This window comes from Aedes aegypti, chromosome 1 (assembly GCF_002204515.2).
Source record: "Aedes aegypti strain LVP_AGWG chromosome 1, AaegL5.0 Primary Assembly, whole genome shotgun sequence".
In the NCBI taxonomy this organism is placed as follows: domain Eukaryota; kingdom Metazoa; phylum Arthropoda; class Insecta; order Diptera; family Culicidae; genus Aedes; species Aedes aegypti.
In genome coordinates, this window is record NC_035107.1 from 246613474 (window position 1) to 246638873 (window position 25400).

At 36.1% G+C, this 25400-nt stretch overlaps 1 protein-coding gene and 1 long non-coding RNA gene across 2 annotated transcripts in view; one reads left to right on the forward strand and one right to left on the reverse strand.

Moving 5' to 3' along the window:
• The window catches only part of LOC5566477 (macrophage erythroblast attacher), a 41042-nt gene extending 17722 nt beyond the window's left edge, over window positions 1-23320 (reverse strand). The window contains exons 1-2 of the mRNA XM_001650814.2: window positions 23306-23320; window positions 22821-23215 (exon numbers count right to left, since the gene is read on the reverse strand). Of these exons, the coding sequence (XP_001650864.1) occupies window positions 22821-22859 (39 nt within the window). The 5' untranslated portion in view covers window positions 22860-23215; window positions 23306-23320. The remainder of the gene's footprint in view (window positions 1-22820; window positions 23216-23305) is intronic.
• On the forward strand, window positions 4626-5644 carry LOC110674060. The gene is made up of 2 exons (XR_002498606.1): window positions 4626-5379; window positions 5452-5644. It is a non-coding gene; the product is annotated as an uncharacterized LOC110674060 (long non-coding RNA).
• Window positions 23321-25400: the final 2080 nt, after the last annotated feature.

Genomic DNA, 25400 nt, shown 5'->3' on the forward strand with positions numbered 1-25400 from the left:
GCAGTTTAACCATCACCAGATAGTGGTCAGAGCCTTTGTTAGCGCCACGATAGGTCCTGACGTAGATAATGTCGGAGAAGTGCCGTCCATCAATCAGAACGTCGATTTGTGATTCTGTCTGCTGTGGTGATCTCCAGGTGTATCGGTACGGAAGATTGTGCTGGAAGTAGGTGCTACGAATTGCCATATTCTTGGAAGCGGCGAAAACAATTAGTCGCAAGCCGGTTTAGTTCGTCAGCCGGGTGGGCGCTGGACTTTCCAATAGTTGATCTGAACTTCTCCTCCTGGCCAACCTGAGTGTTTAGATCTCTTATTATGATTTTGACGTCGTGGCTTGGGTTGCTGTCGTACTCGCGTCGAAGCTCGCGTAAAAAACGTCTTTATCATCATCAGTGCTTCCGGAGTGATGGTTGTGCACGTTTATTATGCTGAAGTTGAAGAACTGATCCTCAACTTGCACATTCTCTCATTGATCGGCCACCACCCGGATAGGAGTTGCTGGGCAGGAGACTAAGGACCGCACAGAGGGGTCTATTTTATTCCTTCAGGTACGCCATGCCCAGCATTTATTAACGGAATGGTAGTATTCCTTTAATTGCTCGACGGAACACGCGAAACGATAATCGATATACTCGTAGACAATGGTCCCCTTGGGGTGCGTTAAGCGGACATTCATCAGCCTCGGGGAATGTAGTGTCTTCAAGCTGTTCGACAGACGTATCATATCGATCGCTACCTTCAATCGATCACCGATTTCGTCTGCCTGATGAGATCATGCTGGTTGTTCTCCATCAAGCCCATTGATCGCCGGAAACCTAAGCGTCGAAGGCTGCAGTAACATTTCCGTCGCAAATACTTCTTGAGCTTGGTGACTCATTTCCATATGTTTTTTTCGGATCAGCAGTAATTAGGTGCTGAACCTCCATATGTTGATATGTTATGCTTTACTTTCTTGATTTCGGCTTCAAATGTTCACCTTGTCGAACGGTCACTACTACAACAGATATCGAAGCGCTTGGTCAACAAGCCTGCATAATTAACTAAAGTTTTTTCTGGAGCCCATAGAAGCACGACTTTTTCAGAAGATGCCTTTTCGTATTTCTCGACTAACGTTGTTGTAAGCCGTTAGTTACAATCCGAGGTAGACAAACTTATCCACCACCTCAAAGGTATCCCCGTCTATTTTCCTAGGCGGGGACTTTCACACCAGCAACATGTACTTTGTTTTCGACGCATTCACCACCAGTTCGACCCTTGTTGCTCCACGCTTCGATACGTTCACGTCGTGTGTACAGAACCGCCACCGTTTTAAAATATTCTACCAACAATATCCATGTCGTCCGCAAAGCAAACAAAATTATTGGATTTTGTGAAATTCGTTACTCGACTGTTGATCCCGGCTCTCCGCATCAACGTGCCTTTGGAGTCGGCCTTCTGATACCATAGTCCTCGACGAAATTTAAACCAACAAGTGTTCACCCGAGATATTCACGCAGTTTTGCTTTGGGAAAGCTGTCCATGATCTTCCATAGCACTGCACGGTCAATACTGTTGTATGCCGCCTTGATACAAAGGTACCTGATGCTCGACATTGCTATGTATAAAAATTGAATCTTTTTCCTGAACCACAGAATTACCAAATGGAGTTTTTAAAAATTGTGCGATGCACATTCGTTTGTAAACCTCTTTTGACGGTTTTAATAACTGTCAAGGAATGTGGATTTTTATTGAACATGATATTGTAATCGATAAGTTTTAAGCGCACTTAGTATGGTCGAGGTACCAATAGCCGTACAGGTAAGAACAAATATTCTTATAAAATCGAAAAAAGCGGCATTATGTTTACTTCATCTGAAAGCTTTTGATTTTGATTTTGTTTGAAAAATATGAAAACTACGATAAGTCGTTTTTTTGTATTGAATATCGCTTGTGCCACTCGAGAACAACATATGTATGCCTATAGTAGCACACCTTCTAATTCCTGCTCCTATAACAGCTTTAACTTCATGGCTTATTCAAAAGCATTCGATTGATGTAAACAAGTTTGTAATTCTTCTTTTATTTTGCTTAAGCTAAGTATGCTGTTCAGCTCAAGAAAAGTAAAAATTTCTGCGGAAAGAAATGGTCAATAAATTTTCTACAGTGAGTCCCATTTGAATTGACATTTCTCGATTACTTTTTCAAATCGACGTAAGTAACTTTCATACGGTTTTAAGAAAACTAATTGAGAAGAATCACAACCTGTCTTCTAAAACTGTTTTAAAATGAATCACCTTTTTAACATTTTTTCGCCGTGTACATCACTCAAATTTTGCATACATACAGATCGCGTTCAAAAACTAGGTAGTTTCTATTATTTTCAACAAAAATAATTATAACAAAATGATAAGCCGTTTCATACAGTTACTTTCGACGTTTTTCTACCAGTGTAAAATCGGCTCAAGTAGTGGTTTGTTTTTATTCGTGTTTAAGTCACTTTGTCTCTCTATACAGCGGGGCGGCGAAAGTAGTGATTAGGTTGCGAAAGTTGAAAATCTTACTTTCGTCGTTTTGTAAATCCGGAAATTAAACGTTCTAAAAGTGAAAAATCTAGTTGGGTAGGAGCGGAACATGTGGAATTTCGCCTGCGAAACACGTAGGATCAATAAAGTAAGTTTATTCACTTTTTTGACTTGAGACTATTTGAATAATTTTTCGAGATTTCTTTTCAACTGCGTACTGCGATTAAAGAAAAATGCTTTTCTTGAGCATTTCTTGCAAGAAATTTCTCACGCATCGAGATATGCGATTACTTTTCTGTTGAAGTGCATACTTCGCATTAATGAAAAATAGTTTATCTTAGTAGTTGTACTATAGGTACAACAGGTCTGCTAGGATTGCTATAGGTGAAAAAGAGCTTAAATTCTAATCGCAACCATTTATTTCGATATTTTTTTGAGCAAAATCGATAGCTACACCGGGTAAACCGATCCTAGTTAGACTGATTTCAGACCTACACAAATGGCGCTTACGATGACGAAGTATGTATCGTTTCGCCGAACCGCACAGCTGATAATAATTGATTTGACGCAAAACCTCGCTATGTAGACATCCACATCCAGGGATGCAAGTAATAAGTTTCAATTGATGCACTCGACCGCTCTCGGTCAACAAAGTCACACCACGGTGCTAAAAACTCTCGTATTGGTAAGTGAATATATCTGAGTGATATTGCATATGCATATGTACAACGAATATCTACACTCGTAAATCAAATAATAATCGTTATATATGCACAGAAAAGAAAAGCAAACACCAGCTAAGTACACATATGCTGAAGTCATATCCTCCTCGGTTTCTAGCTCTGCTGAGTTCTCTGGGTCTGAATGAAGTCAAAAATAAGTTGAATATGTACCGTAATCCGGGGTCAAATTGATAACTTTGATTTGATTGAGTCGGTATCAAACAGCATTTCCATCCAAAGATGTTGAATGTTTCGTTGGCATCACAGACTTGATGTTTTCTAGTTTAAAGATGTAGTAGATGTAGTTATGATATTTGATTATTGTATTTTTAATAAGGATAGTTTTGCATAGAAAAAATTACAGTTTTTGAAGGCGTAAGCAATACTGTAATCCTGTGTTAATTTCACCCCAGTATTCAATTTCAAAAACTCTAGCTTATTCTAAGAAATCTTCTATATTATTTCATAGAAAATTAATAACGTTAACTGGTAACCGATCAATGAACTACCGTAATTTCGGGTGAAATTGATCATTTTTCATGGTTTTCCTTGTCTGTTTTCTATAATGCTGACAATGCTAAACAACAGAATGCAGGAAAACAATTACGAAAGTGAGCCTTATTAGCTCATGTATCGCAAGTTTCTAACAAAATATCATTTTAGTGCTAAGAAATATCTCTAAAAGAAAAAAAATCAGGGGATCTCATTTCGGGGTGAAATTGATCACTTGTCAATGCAATTATTGTTAGCCTTCAAAACAACTCTCTATAATAAATTTGAGCTCCCCGAATCCGAATATGCTTGCCAAATTCTTAACAATACAATATTTATAGACATAATGGAAAGTTAAATTTCAAGAATTACGCGCAAAACGCCTAAATGTATGCAATTTCCTAAGGAATTTCCTGATATCTAACAGAAAATTAATTATTGCAACCGAATGAGCAAATTGGTACGAATTTTGGTGATGAAATCTGGTTTGGGGATACAGTATCGGACATATAAAATGCACCATAGCCGTTTTCCCATACAAAATGGTCCACTTCGGTGAGCTATATCTCCGCCGTTTCTCAACCAATTCATCTATTTTTTTCTTTGACGAACTACAAATTACCTCAATTTTTGATAACTATTGAAAAAGTTGTGTGCAAACTATTGGTTCAAAAGCTACAGATAGGTTGAATTTTGACATAAAAAATGCACCAAGACGAAAAGTGATGTATCAAACAAACTATGCGTCGTATTCTTTCGGTGTCTTCAGCGCATTTGGTCCTTATCACTCAATGAACGAATGCCCTGAAGACACCAAGATGCTACGACGCGTAGTTTTTCTGCTACATCACTTTGTGTCTTGGTGCATTTTTTATGTCAAAATTCAACCTATCTGTAACTTTTGAATCAACAGTTTTCACCCACCTTTTTTTAATAGTTATCAAAAATTGAGGTAATTTGTAGTTTGTCACAGAAAAAATGAGCAGATTCGGTTGAGAAACGCCGGAGATATAGCTCTCTGAAGTTGATTATTTTGTATGAAAAAACGGCTTTGGTGCATTTTATATGTCCGATACTGTATATCTCAAGTATTCTCAACTACACTGAAACTAATGTTGCAGTAATTACAACCACGGTATGGTTTTTAAAATTACTATTCAGAATTATGTATAAATTGAACATGTGTGTCTTCATAAGTACTGAAATATTGTTAAAATTACTATACGAGCGAAGGATAAATCTTACTATCACGTTGAGTCAAAAACACTATTTTCCTGCATTGGCGATAAATATAAGATCGTTAATTTTTAATAAACAATGTTGTCATTTTTACCATGCGCACGGTAATTTGAACAACAGAACGTGGTGATAATGTCTCTATCAACTTGGCTGTTTTTCTCCGTCAGCTTGTGAAGGATTATTATCAGAGCGGACATAAAAAGTATTATTTTTAGTGTTTTGGACGTAATATTAAACTATGTTTTCATAGTATTTTACCCATGCTGCTATTTATCAAGAGTTGGTAAGAAATAATGAAATTCAATTTACAAATATATAACAATTCGCCAAACAACTAGTTTTCATTTTGCAGATTACACCGAGAAACTTCCTGGACTAAAAGTGATCCAAAATTTAATGAAGACAAATCAATTCTTCTGTTATTGGTGAGTTTATCATTCATCGATTTATTATGTTTTGTAAATTAATGCGATATTAACCATGCACATCTTTTACAGAAAATTCGAGCGATGAGGAGCAGCTGCTGCATGTGCCGCCATGTTCGATCAGAGATAGAAGAAGGCAAATACGGGCAAAAAATTCACTATCGGACTCCACTGCATCCAAAATTGTTGTTTATTAATGGACTAAAACCGCAGTAAATTATCATAGAAATTATTCTTTAATAAATAAATACGATTTATGTAATTGGATAGGTGAATTTATTTTAATTAGGTTGGAACAAATATCGGGATTGTTCAAATTTACTGAACGATAGCTGTCATTTTAAACGCATCGCATGGTAAAACAAATGACTAGGAAGCGTTCTCAAGATTACCATGTAGCATAGTAATTTTGACTGATGCCTCGAATTCATCGACATGGTAAAAAAGACTACACTTCTCGTTTGAAATGAATGTGTAACGTAGTCTGCACAAATCAAGTGGTGCAGTGTATTTATTTTAAACCATCAACATGGTATTTTTTACCGCAATGCTGTTCTCAGTGTACTTTCAGGTTTATACCATGTTCAAATTTTTGTTTAGAACTAGAAGTTTATGTGTGTTTGCAATACTGCACCGTAAATGATTTTTGGGTTTTTTATTATTTTCATAGAAATAAAAATTCTTTAACGCAAAAAACTTCTTAACACACAATTCAACAATAGTTACGAAAACAACGTTCATTAACTGCAGATTACATTAATATTTGTGCTCCTTTAGGAAGAAATAGAATCATGTGACAGGGTGATCAATTTCACCCGAATTTACGGTACTGATTTTGTCCTAATGTGGCAATGTTTGAATTCCTAAAAATAACACAACAAAAAGTTTTAAAACAATGATCAATTTGCCCCCGGTTTACGGTATCTACATTCTTACCGCATGATCCAATCCGAGCTTGTAAAGGAGGGAAGCTCGGCCAGAGTAAGAACAATCAATACAGAACATGAATGTGGCTGCACTTGTGTGTGCAGTTCCTCCTCCAAAGGAAGGCGACTAATAGCTGAACGCGACGACAGGCAACATCATAAATCGAAACAAGGCGAAAAACTTGCTATCATTGAACTTATTTTTATGTGTCTTGTGCCTACTACTGTTCCAGTGAGTCAGCCAAGCCAGACCAGGCCTGGCCAGGCGAGCCAGCTATAGTGTGCGTCGTCTGGCAGAGGCAATCATTGAATTGCTAGCTCGCACGATGGCGAATGTGTATACTAAGAACTTAATAATAGAAAACATACAACAGGAGCCTGCCCGCAGGGGTTGACAACGCGTTTTTAGATGCCTTGAATTTTTGAAATTTTAAATAAGAATTGAGCTAATCGCCTGCAATCCTGCATCCTCCTAAAATGTTGAACAATTTTAAACAAATACGACTGTGCACACGACATTTAAAGTCATTTATATGGAAACTACTATAGAAAAGGTCAACCTGCTGTATTAAGTTCTCTAACTTTTCGTCATAATAATTTGTGGAAAAGTTCACACTCTAAACGAATTTATTGATACATTCTTGACGCATTTCTGTGATAATCTCTGAAAGATCTCCTGGGTAATTACCCAAGATTAGACAGCCTCGGGTTGCAAATCTAGATAGTAAAGATAATAATAATAATAATAATACTAATTATTGTGGATAAACCATCCTTTTTCGGGTAAAACATTCCAAGTAACCATGCCGCTCTAGCTGTAATTTATGTATGTAATAGGTGTATATAAACCTAGCATTACTCTATTCCCACAATTAAAGTTGATTCTTCTAGTGTTATGCACCTCGACTACGCTTCCAAAGATCCACATTTCCTGTTAGAATTGAATAATTCAGTTCTAAATATGGTATTCTATTTACTTTTTCAAAAAATTACTTATAAATAATATCTTAAATACACCTTTAAGGGATTTCTTCAATACAACTCCAGAATTTTTTTGCAGGAATTCTTCCAAAATAAACTAACATTTCTTCTGAAAATTACCACAGTAATTTCTCACCAGATTCATACAAGAAGGAGCCATTAATTCCTCCAAGCATTACTCCAGGAGTTATTGATGAAATTCATTCTGCAATATCTCTCCAGTTCTCCTTTTCAGATTCACCCAAGGATTCTTCCAAAAAATCATCAAAAGCCATACAACTAGGATTTTTTGCAAGAATGGTCCAGCAATTTCTAACAAAATCACTGAGAAATTCCTCCCATGAATTTTTTATCTAATTTTCGTTACAAATGTCTCTAGGGAATCCTCAAATATTTCTCCAACGATTTCTCTTGGAAATACACCGTTTTTTCAGAATTGATTCCAGGAATTTTTCTAAAATCTTTTCATAGTTTTCTCCAGGAATTCTCCCATGAACTTCTTCAAAAAATTTTCTTGGAATTTCAACAATAATCAAAGAAAGCACACATTAATCTAAGATTCCTACAACAATCCATGCAATCCATACGGTTTACGGTCCCATAGCTAAGTTTTTTTGAAATATCTTATAAAAAATCATCTTAGGGTAGGTGAGGCATAATGAGCAAGCGGATATGTAGTAAGTGAGCAATATTACTGTATTTTTTCATCGTACACTTCTTGTATGATATTTACTATCGAATGAAATTGTAAAGGATATCTTATCATCCCATTGTATTGAAGCATAATGAACAAGTCCAGATCTGTCTGATCAGATCCAACCAATCTGATCTGATTCAGGCTTGTTGTTGTTGAATGTAGATAGAACAGTCCACAAAAAATTGAAGGTATTACGGGGTTGGACATATAGGGTATTGTGGAGTTATATTGGATATCAGTCATGCAATTTTTAAAGACCCAAAACAACTAAGTTTTCAATTTTTATATTGGTAAACTAGGAAGGTACATCTTATGACCGATTTTCAGACTGTTTGTAAAGACAAAACCACCGTTTTATCAACAAAAGCTCTCAGTTTCATAAAAGCGCGTGTTTTCAAAAATTTGATCAGTTTCTAATGATTTTATAGTACCATCAGTGTACCAGTATCCGCTCATGCCCCTATTACCGCTCACTAGTGTAAAAATTGATTTTTCGTGTCAAAAACCAACATTTTTCGCATGGATATATTCTAGCAATAATATAACAACTTTTAAATGAAGTCGTCTGACATTTTTTTCATTTGATAAAAACATTTTTTATATTGAAAACAGAAGACCTCGTGAGCGGTTATTGGACCACTAGGTATTTAGTAGCTATGGTTTGACCATAAAAAATATCAGGATAAATAACGAATTTCGAAATAATTCGTCCCGAAATCTGTTTACCGTGAGCGGAAATAGGAACACTTAGATGCAGTAACAAATGCAATTAAATATTTTTTTATGAAAGTTTTTCCAATTCTTTTTATTTTGCCGCTGATTACCTATAGCTATATATATAACTACAGGAAAATAGTTTTGATCGACACAATAGTTATTTTGTAATAAACATTTAGACACACAACCTGCCTTAAATGAGCAGAACCTGGTGCACTGATGGTAGTTTTAAAACAAATACAGTGGGGAGGCCAAAATCCGTGCAGACCCAAGTCCGTAAACTTCATACAAGTAGTACGTATGAAGGTCATACGTTTTGTATGAAGTGGACGGTTTTAGATTCATGTCTTAGGTGTACGCAGGGTGCCCATTCAAATCAGTATTCCAATTCCCGGATTTTTCCCGGGTGTCCTTTTTTTATACGAAATGGACAAATTTGGAAGACATGATCTAATTTATTCATGATTTGATTTTAATACAATTCATAAAAACGGTTTACATTTTAAAAGGGTTATGGACAAAAAGATTTAAAATATTTCCGCACATCTTCATCGATCCTCTCTTCCGCTAATAAGTTTGCTAAAATAAATCTGCAATATTTCTTATTAATGAAGAAGATATGGTGATTCTTCATCCTACGACAACAGAATCAGTTTTCTGCATTAACGCAAAGGAAACAACGATGAAGATAAATCGATGAATGCAGATAGGACCTTATGAAAAAACGATGCTGATTTGCTGAAATATCTAAAACACCGTTACCACCTGGAATTCGTAGGAAGTTCAGAGAAATTAGTACGGATTTCGATCCCGCACTATACAGTAGAAATTTGTTCTCAATGTCAATGAAGTATTTTGCAATTAAAAGATAAGGTGTCTACTTTATAAGTAATTGAAAATAACCAGAAACGATCAATCGCTAATAAATAAAATAATTTGTGGTCCTCGTGGCCGTGGTGTGGGTTCGATTCCAGCTTCAGCCATTGAAACTTTTGTGTGTGTGTGTGTGTGTGTATACAATCCACCTCCCACTGACCGGCAGTGCTTTTATGGAAGAAAATTGTATGCATGTATTTTTGATACCCTTCGATATCTTTATATCTGCAGACAATTTTAGCCCGGGAGATGAAAGGTGATAGCTCTACTGAAATTCCAACGACCCATTTCAAGAATGGCAGTAAATACACACACATTCTGAGGTCATTTTCATATACAGTAAGCCCCGCATAAAAACACCCAGATATCAAATGGATATATGAAATGTTTTTACACTTCCCGAATCGAAAATTAAATTTTCGACCCTGGCACGTATTTAGTTTCAAATGGTAATAGGTGAATAAATAATAATAAAGAACGATTTTACCTGGATGTAATGTGGGGGTTGAGGGGTGGTGAGGGGGTGAGGGGGTGGAAGGGGTGGTGGGTTGGTGTTGAGGGGGGGGGGGTGAGCTGAGGCTCCGGTAGGGTCACTTTACAGGGCCCCGAGGATGGCCTCTTCACTGGCCGCACACTAATCTCTCCAAAGGGTAAATAATCTGTGGGCTTGGGCCCCTTTCCACAGCACTAAACAATCTTCCGGAATCGTCCGGAAGATTTTTCTTCTTCGTGGGCCCACTTGCGGAGTAGCCACGCTAACCGCACTTTTGTAGGTTTACACTGCCCTTAGTTTTCTTTCACTCTTTTTCACTTTTCCGCCGTTTTCACTGGCCCCGTGGGGCACTTTTGGCCTTCCCCACCCTCAGGCAAGGAAAGGCAAGGTCCGGGGTGGCCCCGGCCACGTCCCGGATACACTCCCCTGCAATCTTTTTTCCTCCTGCTTTTTTCACTCACTGCGGGAATCGCAAACAATGGGTGATTTTCACATTCACTTTTTCCGGCTCAAATCCGCGATTCCGAACCACCCGGCAATTAATTGCGGTAATTCCGCACGCACTTTCACAATTCACGCACTTTTCACGACCGAACTCGACCGAAATTAATCAAAAACTTGATTGGACTTGGGAGCGTGGAAGAAACACAACCGTACGCGACCAACCTCTCATTCGATTCCGTATACATGCAAAACCGTAGTCTACGAAAATCAAGCAACTACGAACCAGCATGAGTTTTTTATTTTGCAGAATCTCTCCAACAACATGCCGAACTGCACCAATCGATATGCTGTCTTCAGCCATTGAAACTTTTCGTCCAAAATGTTTTTCGGCTGTGCCACTGGAGCATGCTTGTCCATTGTCTAGTGTTTAAGCTACAGTCTGTGCAACTAAATGGCTAGAAAAATGTAAATATGGGGTTACCTTCAAAATGCGTTGGAACGACCTATTAACTGTAATACCTAAATGAAAAATAATAACATATCTCGAAAATTTATTCAAATAGTCTCAAGTCAGAAAAGTGAACAAACTTACTTTATCGATCCTACGTGTTTCGCAGATGAAATTCCACAAGTTCCGCTCTCACCCAACTAGATTTTTCACTTTTAGAACGTTTAATTCCGGAATTACAAAACGGCGTGAGTAAGAATTTCAATTTTCGCAACCCAACCGCTACTTCACCGCTCCGTTGTATGGAGAGACAAAGTGACTTAACCACGAATCGAAACAAAACACTACTTGAGCCGATTTTACACTGGTAGAAATACGTCGAAAGTAGCTGTATGAAACGGCATATCATTTTGTTCTACTTATTTTTGTGGGAAATAATAAAAACTACCTAGTTTTTTAACGCGAGCTGATTGTATGCAAAATTTAAGCGATGTACACGGCGAAAAAATGTTAAAAAGGAGATTAATTTTAAAACGATTTTAGAAGACCGGTTGTGATTCTTCTTAAATAATTTTCTCAAAACCGTATGAAAGTTACTTACGTCGATTTGAAAAAGTAATCGAGATATGTCATTTCGGAGCCCTTTTTACAATCATTTGGGGCTTTATAGTCAAAATATAGTTTCATTTACATAACTTAAACCCGTGATCGCACACGGAAATGGTTTAGATCTTACGTTGTTTCTTGTAGATATTTTTTTTTAATTTCTTTATTAGTACCATTCCAAACATTACTTTCATTTCTTATATCTAGGTGTTCTGTGTTATTGGACGACACTATCATTCTAATTTGGTAAAACAAATTTAAGATTTTATTAACATTTTGTTAACAACATATTACATTTCATTTGCCGTAGCAGTTCAGATTTTTTACAGGTGAGTTGATTTCACCAGCTTATAAGAGAAAAAACGCTTTGAATATACTTAACCTAAACATATAACGCATTAATCGTGGCAATAGAAGATTGTAACGATTTTTGCCTGAAATTATTGATGATTTTAATTGACATTTGTTCCAATGTTTCAACATTGGATATTCTATGTAACTAATTGGTACTATACCAGGGAGGAAGCTTCAGAATCATTTTCAAAATTTTGTTTTGAATTCTCTGCAGAGCTGTCTTCCTGGTATTACAACAGCTAGTCCATATTGGTACAGCATACAACATGGCTGGCCTGAAAATTTGTTTGAATATTAAAAGCATGTTCTTAAGACAAATTTTTAATTTTCTCTTAATAAGGGGATAGGGACATTTTACATATTTGTTACATTTGGCATTCAACCTCAATGTGATTTTTGAAAGTTATATTCTTATCTAGCATGAGCCCTAGATACTTATCTTCATCTGACCAATTTATTGGAACCCCTCTCATCGTGACAACATGTCTACTTGAAAGTTTCAAATAAAGAGCTTTTTGTTTATGTGGGAATATTATTAGTTGAGTTTTGGAAGCATTAGGAGAAATCTTACATTTTTGAAAGTATGAAGAAAAAATATCCAAACTTTTTTGCAATCGACTATAGATGATACGCAGACTTCGTCCTTTGGCAGAAAGGCCTGTGTTAGAGTTTTCAATCCCGGGAACATTTCCCGGGAAATGAGATTTCCCGAGATTCCCGTTTCCCGGGAAATGATTTCCTTTTTCCCGGGATTCCCGTATTTCCCGGGAAGCTCTGTTTCAATGAAGAATTGAGCATCTATATTCAAGTAAACTATCGCACAATTACTTTTCATATCATACCAACAAATATCATCACTAGATTACTAATCATATTTTGATGTTTATTGGTGTTTTTTCGTAATCGAATAGTTATTAATAAATGACGATATGTTTTTCCAAGAAAGTTCATATGCAATACAATATAAAGGAAAATTCAAGAGATTAATTAAACGATTTGAGTAGGTTTATAGACTTTTTATGATTTCTTTATTTTTGTTGCTTTCTATACGAGCTCAGACCTCGTTGATCCATCTAGCTTACGGTTTCTATTAAATGTAACAGTCACAATGTTTAACGAAAGACTCTTGTTGGTTTTTATTATAGTGTTCGAAATGATTGATTAATAAAATAGACCCCATTAGTCGAGTCGATTAAAAACGACACGACTGGAGTCACTATCGACCAAAAATTTCGCTCGACGCGACTCTGTCACTCGAATTATTCGGCAGTTGTCCACTCTATGTGACAGGATTAATATGGTAGTCGATGGGTGACTTCTGAAATATGCATGCCTTCTGTGTTCGACAGTGACTGCAGACGAGTCACATAAAATGGTTCGATTTACAAAATAGATCCTGAATGTTGGCAAGTATTATTTGAATTTAAGATGATTTGTCTAGCATGACCTGATGAAGGCTTCAACTATCAAAAAACGAATCCAACAGATATTTTTGGAGAAACATAAACAAATTACTTACAAATAAGAGAGATAATCGTGCCAATTTACTGTTCTAAAATATAATATACATTAAATATAAAAAAAATCGAAGAACTCCACCAAATTGGCTTAATTTACAGGTTTTTAACGATTTCTCGTGATCCCGGGAATTCCCGGGAAATGACAATTTTATTTCCCGTTTCCCGGGAAGTCAAATCCCGGAAAAATTGAAAACTCTAACCTGTGTCATCCGCAAACAAAGATTTTTGACATCCCTGAGGAAACTCAGGTAAATCAGATGTAAAAATATTGTAGCTCTTACAGGAAGTCTTTCAGATCTGGAGTTCTGACAATTAACCTGAAGTGTACGATTTGACAGATAACTTTGAATTACTCTAACAATGTATGTTGGAAAATTAAAGTTTTTTTAATTTTACGATCAAACCTTCATGCCAAACACTGTCGAATGCTTTTCTATGTCTAGAAGAGCAAGACCAGTAGAAAAGCCTTCAGATTTGTTGGAACGGATCAAATTTGTTACACGTAAAAGTTGATGAGTGGTCGAATGCCCATGGCGGAATCCGAACTGTTCATTGGCAAAAATTGAATTTTCGTTGATGTGGGCCATCATTCTGTTCAAAATAACCTTTTCAAAAAGTTTACTGATGGAGGAAAGCAAACTGATTGGACGATAGCTAGAAGCTCCTGCAGGATTTTTTTCTGGTTTTAAAATTGGTACAACTTAGTATTTTTTTCCATTTGTCAGGTGAAAACATTTGTTAAATATATTAACTAAGAATGATAAGCTACTTTCTGGAAGTTTCTTGATGAGGAGAAAATACCATCATCGCCAGGAGCTTTCATTTTGTTGAATTTTTAATAGGGTCGGTGTTTCCTTAGTGGACAGTCCCCTATAGTCGTACTAGTAGTTTTTTACGGCCATTTTGCTATAAATATTTTCAAAACATTTCACTGCTTGATTTTGTTCAAAAAATGATCGAAATAATTATAATTGAAAAAATGATCGAAATAATTATTATTGTTCCTATAGCAGCACTACTGAGAGAAACTTTTTTTTATAATACGAAATAATTGATGAATTAAGAACTTGTTTTTACATCAAACGAAAGCTTTTGATCCACACTTTGCTTTGAGTGTTCGTAGTTTTCATATTTTCCCCACAAAACCAAGATAAAAAGCTTTTAGATGATGTAAAAATAATGACGCTAGCGTTATTTTTCGATTTTATACGAATTTTTGTTCTTAGCTGTGCGGCTATTGGTACATCGACCCTAATAGTTATTACTTTGTCCAAAACAGTCTCCCAGAAATTTTCGAAAACGTTCTCTTGATTGCAAATATTTTCGAAGTCCTGAGTAACTTGATTTTCAATTGGACTAGTAAGTCCTAAATTAAAATTGTGCGCGTTTTCAAACTGCATAGCAAGTTTTTTAGCTTTTTCGCAATTAGTTAGTAATAATTTGTTTACCTCTTTCAATGCCGGTATTGGCTTTTGAGGGTTTTTTTCAATGTTTTAGATCAGTGCTTCCCAAGCTTTTTCAACTTTCGCCCCATTGAGACCTATAATCATCTGAAATCGCCCCCCATAATTTATCCTCGACTCGCATATCCATAGAATCATAATATAATAACTCTTACGCACATTTAAAAATATTTTTTTTAAGTGTCGATAACCCACAATTATTAGAAATGCTTTACTGGGCTTTAATTTATAATAGCAATTTTAACAATATCTTGCGTGCATTACAGGCTATTAAAACAGTCTTCGATACAAGTTCTGCCCAGCTTTAGTTATTTAAATGTAATGAGTACATAGGCATAGTTTGGGGTGAAACTCTCCAAAATTGAACCAAATGTAATGATTTCCAAGCAAACGTACTTTTTTTCACATGAATATCTCATATTTCAGTGAACTGCATTGATTTTGTTTGCAATTGTGCGTTTTTGAAAGGTCTCGCAAAGTTCCCATACAAAAGTTCCTTATATAAAATATTGGGCATTTGCTGACACATATTTTGTACATCCAAAATATGTCGTGCGATTTAAATGTTATCTGTGACTAATCATTCCGACCTTGTGAAAATCTCTAATACCGACCATTTTAAAAAATCAGATGATATTAAAATACCTGAATTCAGAACACAAGCATTTTATGTATGACAATCATCAAGTGTTGTCTATCATAATTTTAAAATGATCATGATTAGAAATATAACAATCTAAGGTAAAATAACAGGGTGTCTACTCGTTTGCCGAAATGAAATTCCCTGATATTTCCAGGTTTTTCCAGGAATCAAAATATAATTCTAGGTTCAAGAAATACTCTAATTTTGAATGGCTACAACAAAATAATAACAAATTTTAAAATGCTTTCAATTTATACACTTCAAGACATTTTTGAACGCATGCTGAAACTATTCCAATATCCAATATTCCATTATGAAGATGCTAACAATGCCAAAATTTAAGTTTAATTCAAAATAAATATATTTTCCAATGATGGAGTCTTTTATTTCGTTTGTAAGAGCTCTGTTCATGATCGTGAACTGCACGGAACTTTCAAGTGTATCAGTATGCTTCTTCTTAAACGTTTTTTTAACTACTACCTTCTCATGCAAAAAAAAATACTATGCACCATTCATTTCCAAGGGTCTTTTGGATACCTAAGACAGCTTCATGGACGTAAAAGTAAAATTTGATTTGCATTTGTGACAATATGTTAAAATAAAAACTAAGTTTACCGATGTTTTCGCAAGTAATCATAAAGTTCTTGCCTGCAAAAAAAGCCAAATTCTTTAAAATATCTCAAATTGATTGAATCGTGTTATTACAAAAGTCATCATCTGCTATATATTTGATAAGGTATATTCTCATCTAAATTAATACAAATAATCCGTTAAACTTTTGGATTTATTTTTTTGCGGATAAAAGAAACACGGATAATCTAGCTTGCGATTGTTCGTGGCAATTAAAGTAAATTATGGATTGTTACATTTCATTCGAAAATGTTTAAGAGTTCTAAATCAACCCTCTCTTTCCCATGATAGCTCCATTGATTTTCGGCGAACTTAAGACAACCTGAATCAGATAATTGTATTAACGATTACATAAATATGATTACACATACATCTTTTTTCTATGAAGTTCTTTTATTGATTATTTTCCATGAAACCTCTCCAAGAATTTTCCTAAGGAATATCTCAAAAAAAAATGTTTTGGATATCTCAATAAAAAACCTGGATTTTTCCAAAAATTACCACAAACAATACCTCATGGATTCCAACAAGAATATCTTCATAAATTATGTCTGATGTTTTTTTTTCAATGAAGCCTCTAGAATCAAATCCGGTGATTCTTCCATCAATTTTCCTTCAAGACTCCCGTTTAAAACATGTTGGAACATTCAACCAGAAATTACTCTTCCAAGGATTTCTCAGCATTTTCTACAATTGTGATTCAGAAATTCTTTACAATTTTAAAGAAAATCGTGATGTATTCCTGAAGTAAATTTTAGGGTCGCATCTACTAAAACTTGTGTAAGTTCTTAAGACACCCTTGATAAATAAGAATAGAAGAACTAGAAGAACTCAGACTTGAGGAAATTTTACAAGATTTTGTAGATTATTGCTAAGATAATTGAAAAAAAAAAAATCAGTTGAATCTCTGCATAATATCCCGCAGGATTTTGTGAAGAAACTCCTGGAAAAAACAGAACTAAATTCCTAAAAAAAATGTGTAGAAATGATCGGGATGCTGTAGTTTTAACTGGTGTGGAACCTTGAATAAACTTTTGAATATTCCATGAGAAATTTTTGAGGAATTCATTGAAAAATGTTTGAAAGAACTCCAGTAATCCTTGGATAAAATGCTGGAGAAATACTTAGAAAACAGTCTAGTGAAACTCAATAATGAAACACAGGTCTAATTTAAGGAATTGTTTGAAATGTTCTTAATATATTCACTCGGATAACCCGTCGAGAAATTTTAGGAGCAATTCTTTGAAATAACCGTAGATGAAATGACGTAGAAATGCTTGTCTGGTTTCTTGAAAAAAATCCTCGAATGAATTTTACCAAAAACTCTAATCTAAAATTAACCTTTGTGGGTTTACTTGAAAAAAATTCTGTGAAAAAGCTTTGGAAGATCTCTTTGAGTTGGGTAGATGTACCAATAGTGGAGGTACTAAGCACGATTGAACTTCATTTAACCGCTTAAATTCAAGAAGCGCAATTAATATACATATGAATGTTGTAACGGGAAGTAACGACCATTCACTTTATGAGAAAAATGATTTCATCGTAGTAACCAATGGCATGTCAGTGAAAAATAATACCTCCACTATTGGTACACTGTTCTTTTAGTTGCGGTATATTTTTAATTTGTGTTTCTATAGTTGCGGTATCCGTTGTTTTTTATGGGATCCTCCACTATAGTAACACTTTACCGCAACTATTGGTTCAAGTAAGAAAAGTTTTAGCAATTTTAGTGATATTTCATTAGTTTCATAGTAATTTGAATGCTGTTTTCAACTATTTCGAGTATCAACAAGCCAATACGTCGATTGGCAGTGTCGGTTCTGTGGCCAATGCATTGCAATGCAATAAAATCAGTAAAAATGGCACTGCCGCAACTATTGGAACACTTACAACTAATGGTTCACTTACCCTAATGACTGCAGAATCTGAAAAAATAGTGGAGGAAGTCCTAGAATAGTCTTTAGAAAATTGTTCAAAATAATATCTGAGAAAATTACTGTAGGTAGTAACGTTGAAGTGCTCAAGGATTTCCTAAAGCAAACTCTGGAGAAATACATTTAAGCATCCTTTGAAAAATTACTGAAATAATTGGTAGAGGAATTTCTGGAAGAATTTCCGGAGAGAACCCTGTTTTAGTTCTTGATAGTATTTTAGATGAAATCCCTGGAGAAACCTCTAGGCTAATTCCTGAGAAATATTGAAGGATTTTTGCATTATAATTATTTGCAAGCAAGATAAGGAAAGAAGAGACTATAGAGACAATTTTGGTTACAATAGAGACTTCAAACACCATCCATGAAAAATACCAATTCTCTAATAAGACACTTGCTACCGGCCCTATATAATCATGTACTGTTAATCTTTAAAAAGGATTAATTACTGAGATATTCAAAACGTCAATCATGTTTTACAAAGTCGATAAAACTTCATACTCAAAAGTATCCTTACTGAACAGCTCAAATAGCGTTTTGATAGCGGCGTAGCCGATTTTTTTTTCGATTGAAGGAAATTTTCTTGCAAATAATGGTTGCCCAGATTTACGCAAAAATCCTTTGTCGTGACCATATTCTACCATGAAATACAGCCTCAAAACAATTTCCCTGATTGCGATCGAAATTCCCTGAGAATTCTAGGTTCTTTCCAGGTTGAATAAAATTCCCTGATAATGATAATTCCAGGTTTTCCAGGTTTTTCCAGGTCATGTAATTAGTAATGTTTAGAATTTATTAACCTTCAGATGTGTGCCCTCCAAAGATAATGTGTATTATTATTTTCAAATGTTCCCGTGTTAGCTTTTACGCCCCCTTTCTGAATTTTTCGCCCCCCAAATTCTGTTTTACAAATTTTCGCCCCCTTGAGCCTGAAAATCTCCCCCAGGGGAGCGAATTCGCCCACTTTGGGAATCACTGTTTTAGATAATTTCCAAAAGGGCTTAGAGCCAGGGTCCAAATGAGAAATTTTACAGTCGACTCTCCACAACTCGATGTTCTACATCTCGATATCTCTCCCTATGTCGATGATTTCATAAGTCCCTTCAGTCTGCATACATTTTCACTCTCCATATCTCGATATCTCCATATCTCGATATCTCCATATCTCGATGTGTTTCTGATGATTTTTCGTTCTCAATTTTCTCTCCGTATGTCGATATGACCATTATCGAAGGTTACTAGACCAAAGTTTTGGGATTCAAAACAAATTAGGAGCGCAAAATGACGTCTGTTTGTGTATTACTTTCTTAGCAACGGAGTGTTTTTCAATCTAGTATTCATCAAAAATTTGTTCTTTGTCTCGATCTCTCCCTATCTCGATGGTCCCTTCGATATCGAGATGTAGAGAGGCGACTGTATTTTCAAAATTTTTGTTTCTTTTTTTTAAGGTACTCTGTGCTTGTGGCCACCACTGTGCTAGAATCAGTTGATCTGTAGCTTCTTTACCGATACAGATCTATTTTAACCCGTATAGGCCTGAGTGAAAGCAAAAATACTAAAACCCTCACAGTTCAGCGAATTCTTAATGGATTCAAATGATTTTTTGACAGTTCACTGGCAAACATATCTATTTTCTAGAAGTGGACAGAGAAACGCGGAAATATTCATGTGGCCGGATTTATTACGGTGGATCACTGGGTCAGGTCGGGTGAGAAGGGTACTGTGCGTTTTTGCCCCTGAAGGTAAGCAAATTTCAAATCACAGATAATTTTCGGAATCGGCTATAATGTGTCCGCTACACGACGGAATTTTAAGAAAATTGCATCAGAGTAAAGCTTTTGAGAAACGATTGAATTGGATAACTATGAGTTTTGCATTTGATTAATCCTACAAATGACCATTGTCGAGTCCTGGGCGCCTCAAACTTATGATAAAGTGGCCAATTTGTATCCGAACATCTGTGCCAAGCTTATTGGAACGCATTTTAGTGCACAATTATGTTTGATTTCTACTTTTCGAGAATTGAAACGGTTTAGTTTCCAACAAATATATAGCCGGTTCTTCCGGGCATTACGTCCGAATGGCCACAACCGGTATATTTTAAATGGTGCAAAACTCTTCATTTATAATATTGAATATCAGATCTTAATGATTTATGCAATTTGAAATGATTGTCAATGCAAATAAATAAAGGTAACTTGACATGTCCCAAAAAATAGTCCTTTTTACCCGACTTGACCCAGTGATCCACCGGAATAATTCCGGGCACAGGAATATTTCCGAGTTCCTCTGGTCGCTTCTAGAAACTAGATATGTGGGCCAGTGAACTGACAAAAAATCATTTGAATCCGCTGAGCTGTGAAGGTTTTAGTATTTTTGCTTTCACTCAGGCCTATACGGGTTAAACTTATCTATATTTACATCTACTTTCACTCTCTCCTACTCTTTTACTCTTAGGCGGCATCCACAAATTACGTAACGCTCTAAGGGGAGGGGGGGAGTAGACTCAAGCGTTACGGCTCATACAAAAATTTGAAATTTTTCATACAAAAAGCGTTACGGAGGGGGGGGGGAGGTTGTCGAAAATTTCCAATTTTAGCGTTACGTAATAAATGGATGCTGCCTTATACCGAGCAGGTAGGAGAGAGCTCTGCTGTTACTAACAGCCTGTTAGTGAGGCTAGCTGCCTGCGAAGAGGGTCAGTTTGTCTCAGTCACCATCTGATACTGACGGAGGATGGATGTGCTCCCCAAAGCACGGTCCTCCGTGAGGCGTCTTCTGGTGGCTGGACGGGTGTTTTTTGTGGAGGGGCTGGGAATCGAATCCATGACCTTCCGCTTATGAAGCGAAAGCGTAACCTCAAGGCTACAGACCCCCTAATTTTTGTTTCTTAATTGTGAAAAACGTTTCTTGATTTTTTTCTGCAAATCCTGCCATATAATTTTCATAGCAGGATCGAGAGTGCGATGATAGTACATTCAAATTAGAATTATTGCGTGGTAACCTAAAGATTTTTTGAAACTAGAGCAATGGTAACAAAGAAATGTGATAAATAACTCTATTTCTTTATTTTTTCATCATTTCATTGTTTTAGCTATAGATTTAGACTATGCTAAAATGTTGTTCGAGGATACGTAGCAAGTAATTCTTCACGTGGACATGACGAGAATTTTATGGGAAGAAGGTTTACTATTATTAGACAGAATTTGACAAAAAACTTCAGAAAGTACGAAATTCCTTGATTTTCGGACAGAGGAAGTAAATTATACGGAGATTTGAGTACGAAGTCAAGTACCTTTGATTACTAAGATTTCTCTTGTCAAAGATTGTAAAATTGGTCTTCCAAAAAACCTACTGTATGAAACTTGCAATCTTCTCAACAGCCCCATACCGTAGTACTTTCTGTGAAGCAAATTCTTCCTGTTTACTTTTGAGTTTTGAGTCATATACCGGAAATTCTTTATTTGAACAAACTCTTCAAATCAATGCCAATGCTACTAATGTCACTTTCTAATAGTGGCATTTCAGTTTCGATGAGTTCACCACTGAATATTGGAGTCATGGAGATATCTATTAGAAGTTTAGAGATAGTGGAACCTTACAAGTTCAGGTAAATAGTTTCCAAATTTACACACTTGAATAGGCTTTGTGTGATATTTGGATAAATTAGGAACAAATATTGCTAAGAATTTTAAAACCTTTTAAAAACCTACAGTCAACTCCTCGATATCGAGTTAGAGAACCAGTAAAAGTTGATTTCATGACTACCTCGTTGGTCCCTTGGATCGCGATGGTCCCTCCAATATCGAGTTATGGAAAGTTGACTATAGTTTAAAACAAATAGAAAAATGGTGTAATGTGAGGAAATAATGAAATGTAATTGAATTATCTCACGCAACATCGTTGTATAGGTAGGCTTAAAGATATGTCAGGGACTAGGGTTCAAACCGAGTAGAGACTTGCATTGAAATAGTGATCAACTTTCTAGAAAGAGAGCTGCTACCATAATACATAAATATAAGAAATGAATGTAATATTTAAAATTATACTAATAAAAGCCATTATTAGTGTAATTTGAAATTAAGTAGAATTAAATAAATTAATTAATTGATAATTAAGTTAAAAATGTAATACAGTCGTACTGATGATCCCAAAGTTGAGAACCACCAAGCTACTGGCAAACAGAGTATAAACAAAATAAAACCAGAACTCCGCAGACAAAGAGGGTGCCGAAAGAAGAATGAAAAGGAATTGAAAAGTAGGCACGATAGCAGAGCAGTAATATAAAGTGAGATAATGCTTCTCCATTTTGATAAACATTTGAAAAGGAATTTGGAATCTATGGGCCAGTCGCTGTTGCAATTGCCAGAACAGGATGCTTTTCCATTTCCGTTTCCCATTTTCGGTACATCTTAAAGAGTAACCGATCTGGGTCATCAGATAACAGAAGAATTAGAAAAAATGGAAATTATTTTTTCTACAATTCCATCGCCCGATCATGTTTACAAATTTACGACGCAAATTCGGAGCCATTTCAGCACCTGCCCCGTGGAATCTGTTCAACTCGCTCTTTCTCTCTCTTACTCCCCATAGTCATTCATCCTTGAAATCAAGATTCTTTTGCCAATTTTGCCCCTTCCCACAAATCGATCCTACACACAATAAATTGACCCTAAGTACCCCTATGTCCTCATGTCCGCACCCGCACCTACCTTCAACGTTGGGTGTTCCATGGCCTTAATTTCAGCCATTTGATAAACTGCAAGAGCAAATCCTCCCTCGGTTCGAGCCGTCTTCTCCGGATGATGTCGACGTTGTCCCCCGAAAGAAGAGTCGAAATCGAAAGAGCAAAATCCTGTCCTCGGAACAGCTGCTTCTGCCCCAATGTTCCCCTTCGCCCCTTTTTCTCTACTGCAATCTCACACTCTAGCACTTCCCGAATACCGTGTTCGAATTCACTTCCACCGAAACACTGATCGATTTCCGTCAAACTTCTCCTCAAAAAACTTATCCAATCCTAGAGCGAAAAAACGCAAAAAGATATCACATCAACGCGTAACTTCGAGGACGATTAGTGATTGTGTGTCGTCTCGCTGCTGCTGAAAAGCTGTGTGAAAATCGAGGCAGGCCAATAGGAATATTAGTAATAGAACGCTAGTGGCGCTGTTGTCACAAAACTGATATTAATTATTATTACCTTAAATCATGGTTTTTCATTGTTTGTTCAATACCATGTTGTTGTTTTGGTTTTTATAACAAATTTGACACTTTGATGCCCGGTACTCACGCTGTCAGTTCGTGGCAAACTAGATGTTGGTAACACGAACAGCAGCGACATTAGCATTCTTAGGTTAATGCTTCTACTGGCAGCCTGCCAGTGGCAGGCCACTGTGCGATTGCCACAACAACAAAACGTTTCGTGCTCTTTTGCGCCGATGGGAAGGAAAGAGACAGTCGGAGGAGCGAGCTTTCAAGTTTTATTTGACAGACAGAGGACTTTTGTTTTGCTGAAAAGGCTTTTTTTGGGGTGCGAGGGGTTGCACGATTGTTGTGCTTTAGCGAGATCAGCACAATGGGGAATTCCTTACAAAGAGGCGGCCAAAACTGCCAAAAATGGTTTTGAGATTTTTAGTCACGGGAAAAAAAATCTGTAGTAGAAACTTCTATTTTAGCTGGCGTAGTCATTCTTTAAACTACCATGGAATTTCAGAACAAATTACTTTGTTTATAGTACCTCCCACCACATTGAATGTTTATTAAATTTTATGGCATATTTGACACAAACCATATTCATCAATCTTATTTCGACTACAGACATCCCGCATAGAAAAATACATTTTGTCGTACATTCAAAACAGTAAATTCCATTTAACTGATACGGTTACCGTGTCACAAACTGTAGCTTTGATGTTAAATAATATGACGCATAGAGTTTTAGACTATAATGAACTGTTTAAGTGACTTATTCCAAATAGTAACAGTATGTTGCAGTGTTCGGATACTGTTGAATGTTATGAGCATGAAAACCTGTGGAAACAGTGGAAATATATCGCCACCGTTCACAAAATGGTTTGAATTAAAATTTCCATTACGCACTCACACTTTGTCATTTTACTATATGTTACCTATAATGAACAGTTTGGCAAACAGTTGCACGCATAGGTATTTGTGAGTTTTTTGCGTGCATGATGTTATGTTTGTTTTGACACAAAGTGAAACAACGAAAACACCCGTATCGGAATGGGCATCCACCAGTTTCCGAAAATGGCCAAAACCTCAGCGGGTATTATTTTCCAACACCGATTATCGAGACGGCAACGACCATATGGTAAAATCAGGCGCATTTCTGGTCTGCTGAAAATAGACCATTTCCGTCAGACTTAACACCATTGTTTTATATTTTTTCCCCAAAAGATAATAATTGAAAATGATCATTTTTTTAAGAATTTTTCGTTTTTGATGAATTCTTGAATTTTTTATGAATTTTCAAAAATTTACAATTTCACCACTTTTTAAGACATGCGGAACGGAAATAGTAACTCTAAGGGCTTATTCATATATTTCATAACGCTGAAGGGGGTGGGTGGGTGTCTTGCACGCTGTTACGGCTCATACAAAATTTGTACAATATTCATACAAAAAGCGTTACGAGGGGGTGGGTGGTTGTAAACATCTATTCTTCCTCGATCAGTTTTTAAGAATATCACGTTTTTTCGATTATTCATGGTAAGTATTTCTGTTATTAGGTTATTCCTGCCACAAGCATTATACTATTGCATTAATTTGGTCGAAAGTTAACATTTTTTGCATTAAGGTGATTATAAAACGAAGCCAAACTTTGAATTTTCAAGTGCACAAGACGAGAGTATCTGACAACAGATCTCATAGAAAACCAATGAACTTGCTTGCTTCCTGGTGGTGACCAATGGGATAGATTTTTAACGCGGAGCGCTGTTTGGTTCTCAAATCTTGTGCTCTTAAAAATTTGAGGTATGGCTTCGTTCTATAATCACCTTAATAATGTTATCATTTTTTTTCTGACGTTACGTCCCAATTGGGACAAAGCCTGCTTCACATATTAGTGTTATTATGAGCACTTCCACAGTTATTAACTGAGAGCTTTCTTTGCCGTTTGACCATTTTTGCATGTGTATATCATGTGGCAGGTACGAAGATACTCTTATGCCCTGGGAATCGAGAAAATTTCCTTTACGAAAAGATCCTCGACCAGCGGGATTGGAACCCACGACCTTCAGCATGGTCATGCTGAATAGCTGCGCGTTTACCGCTAC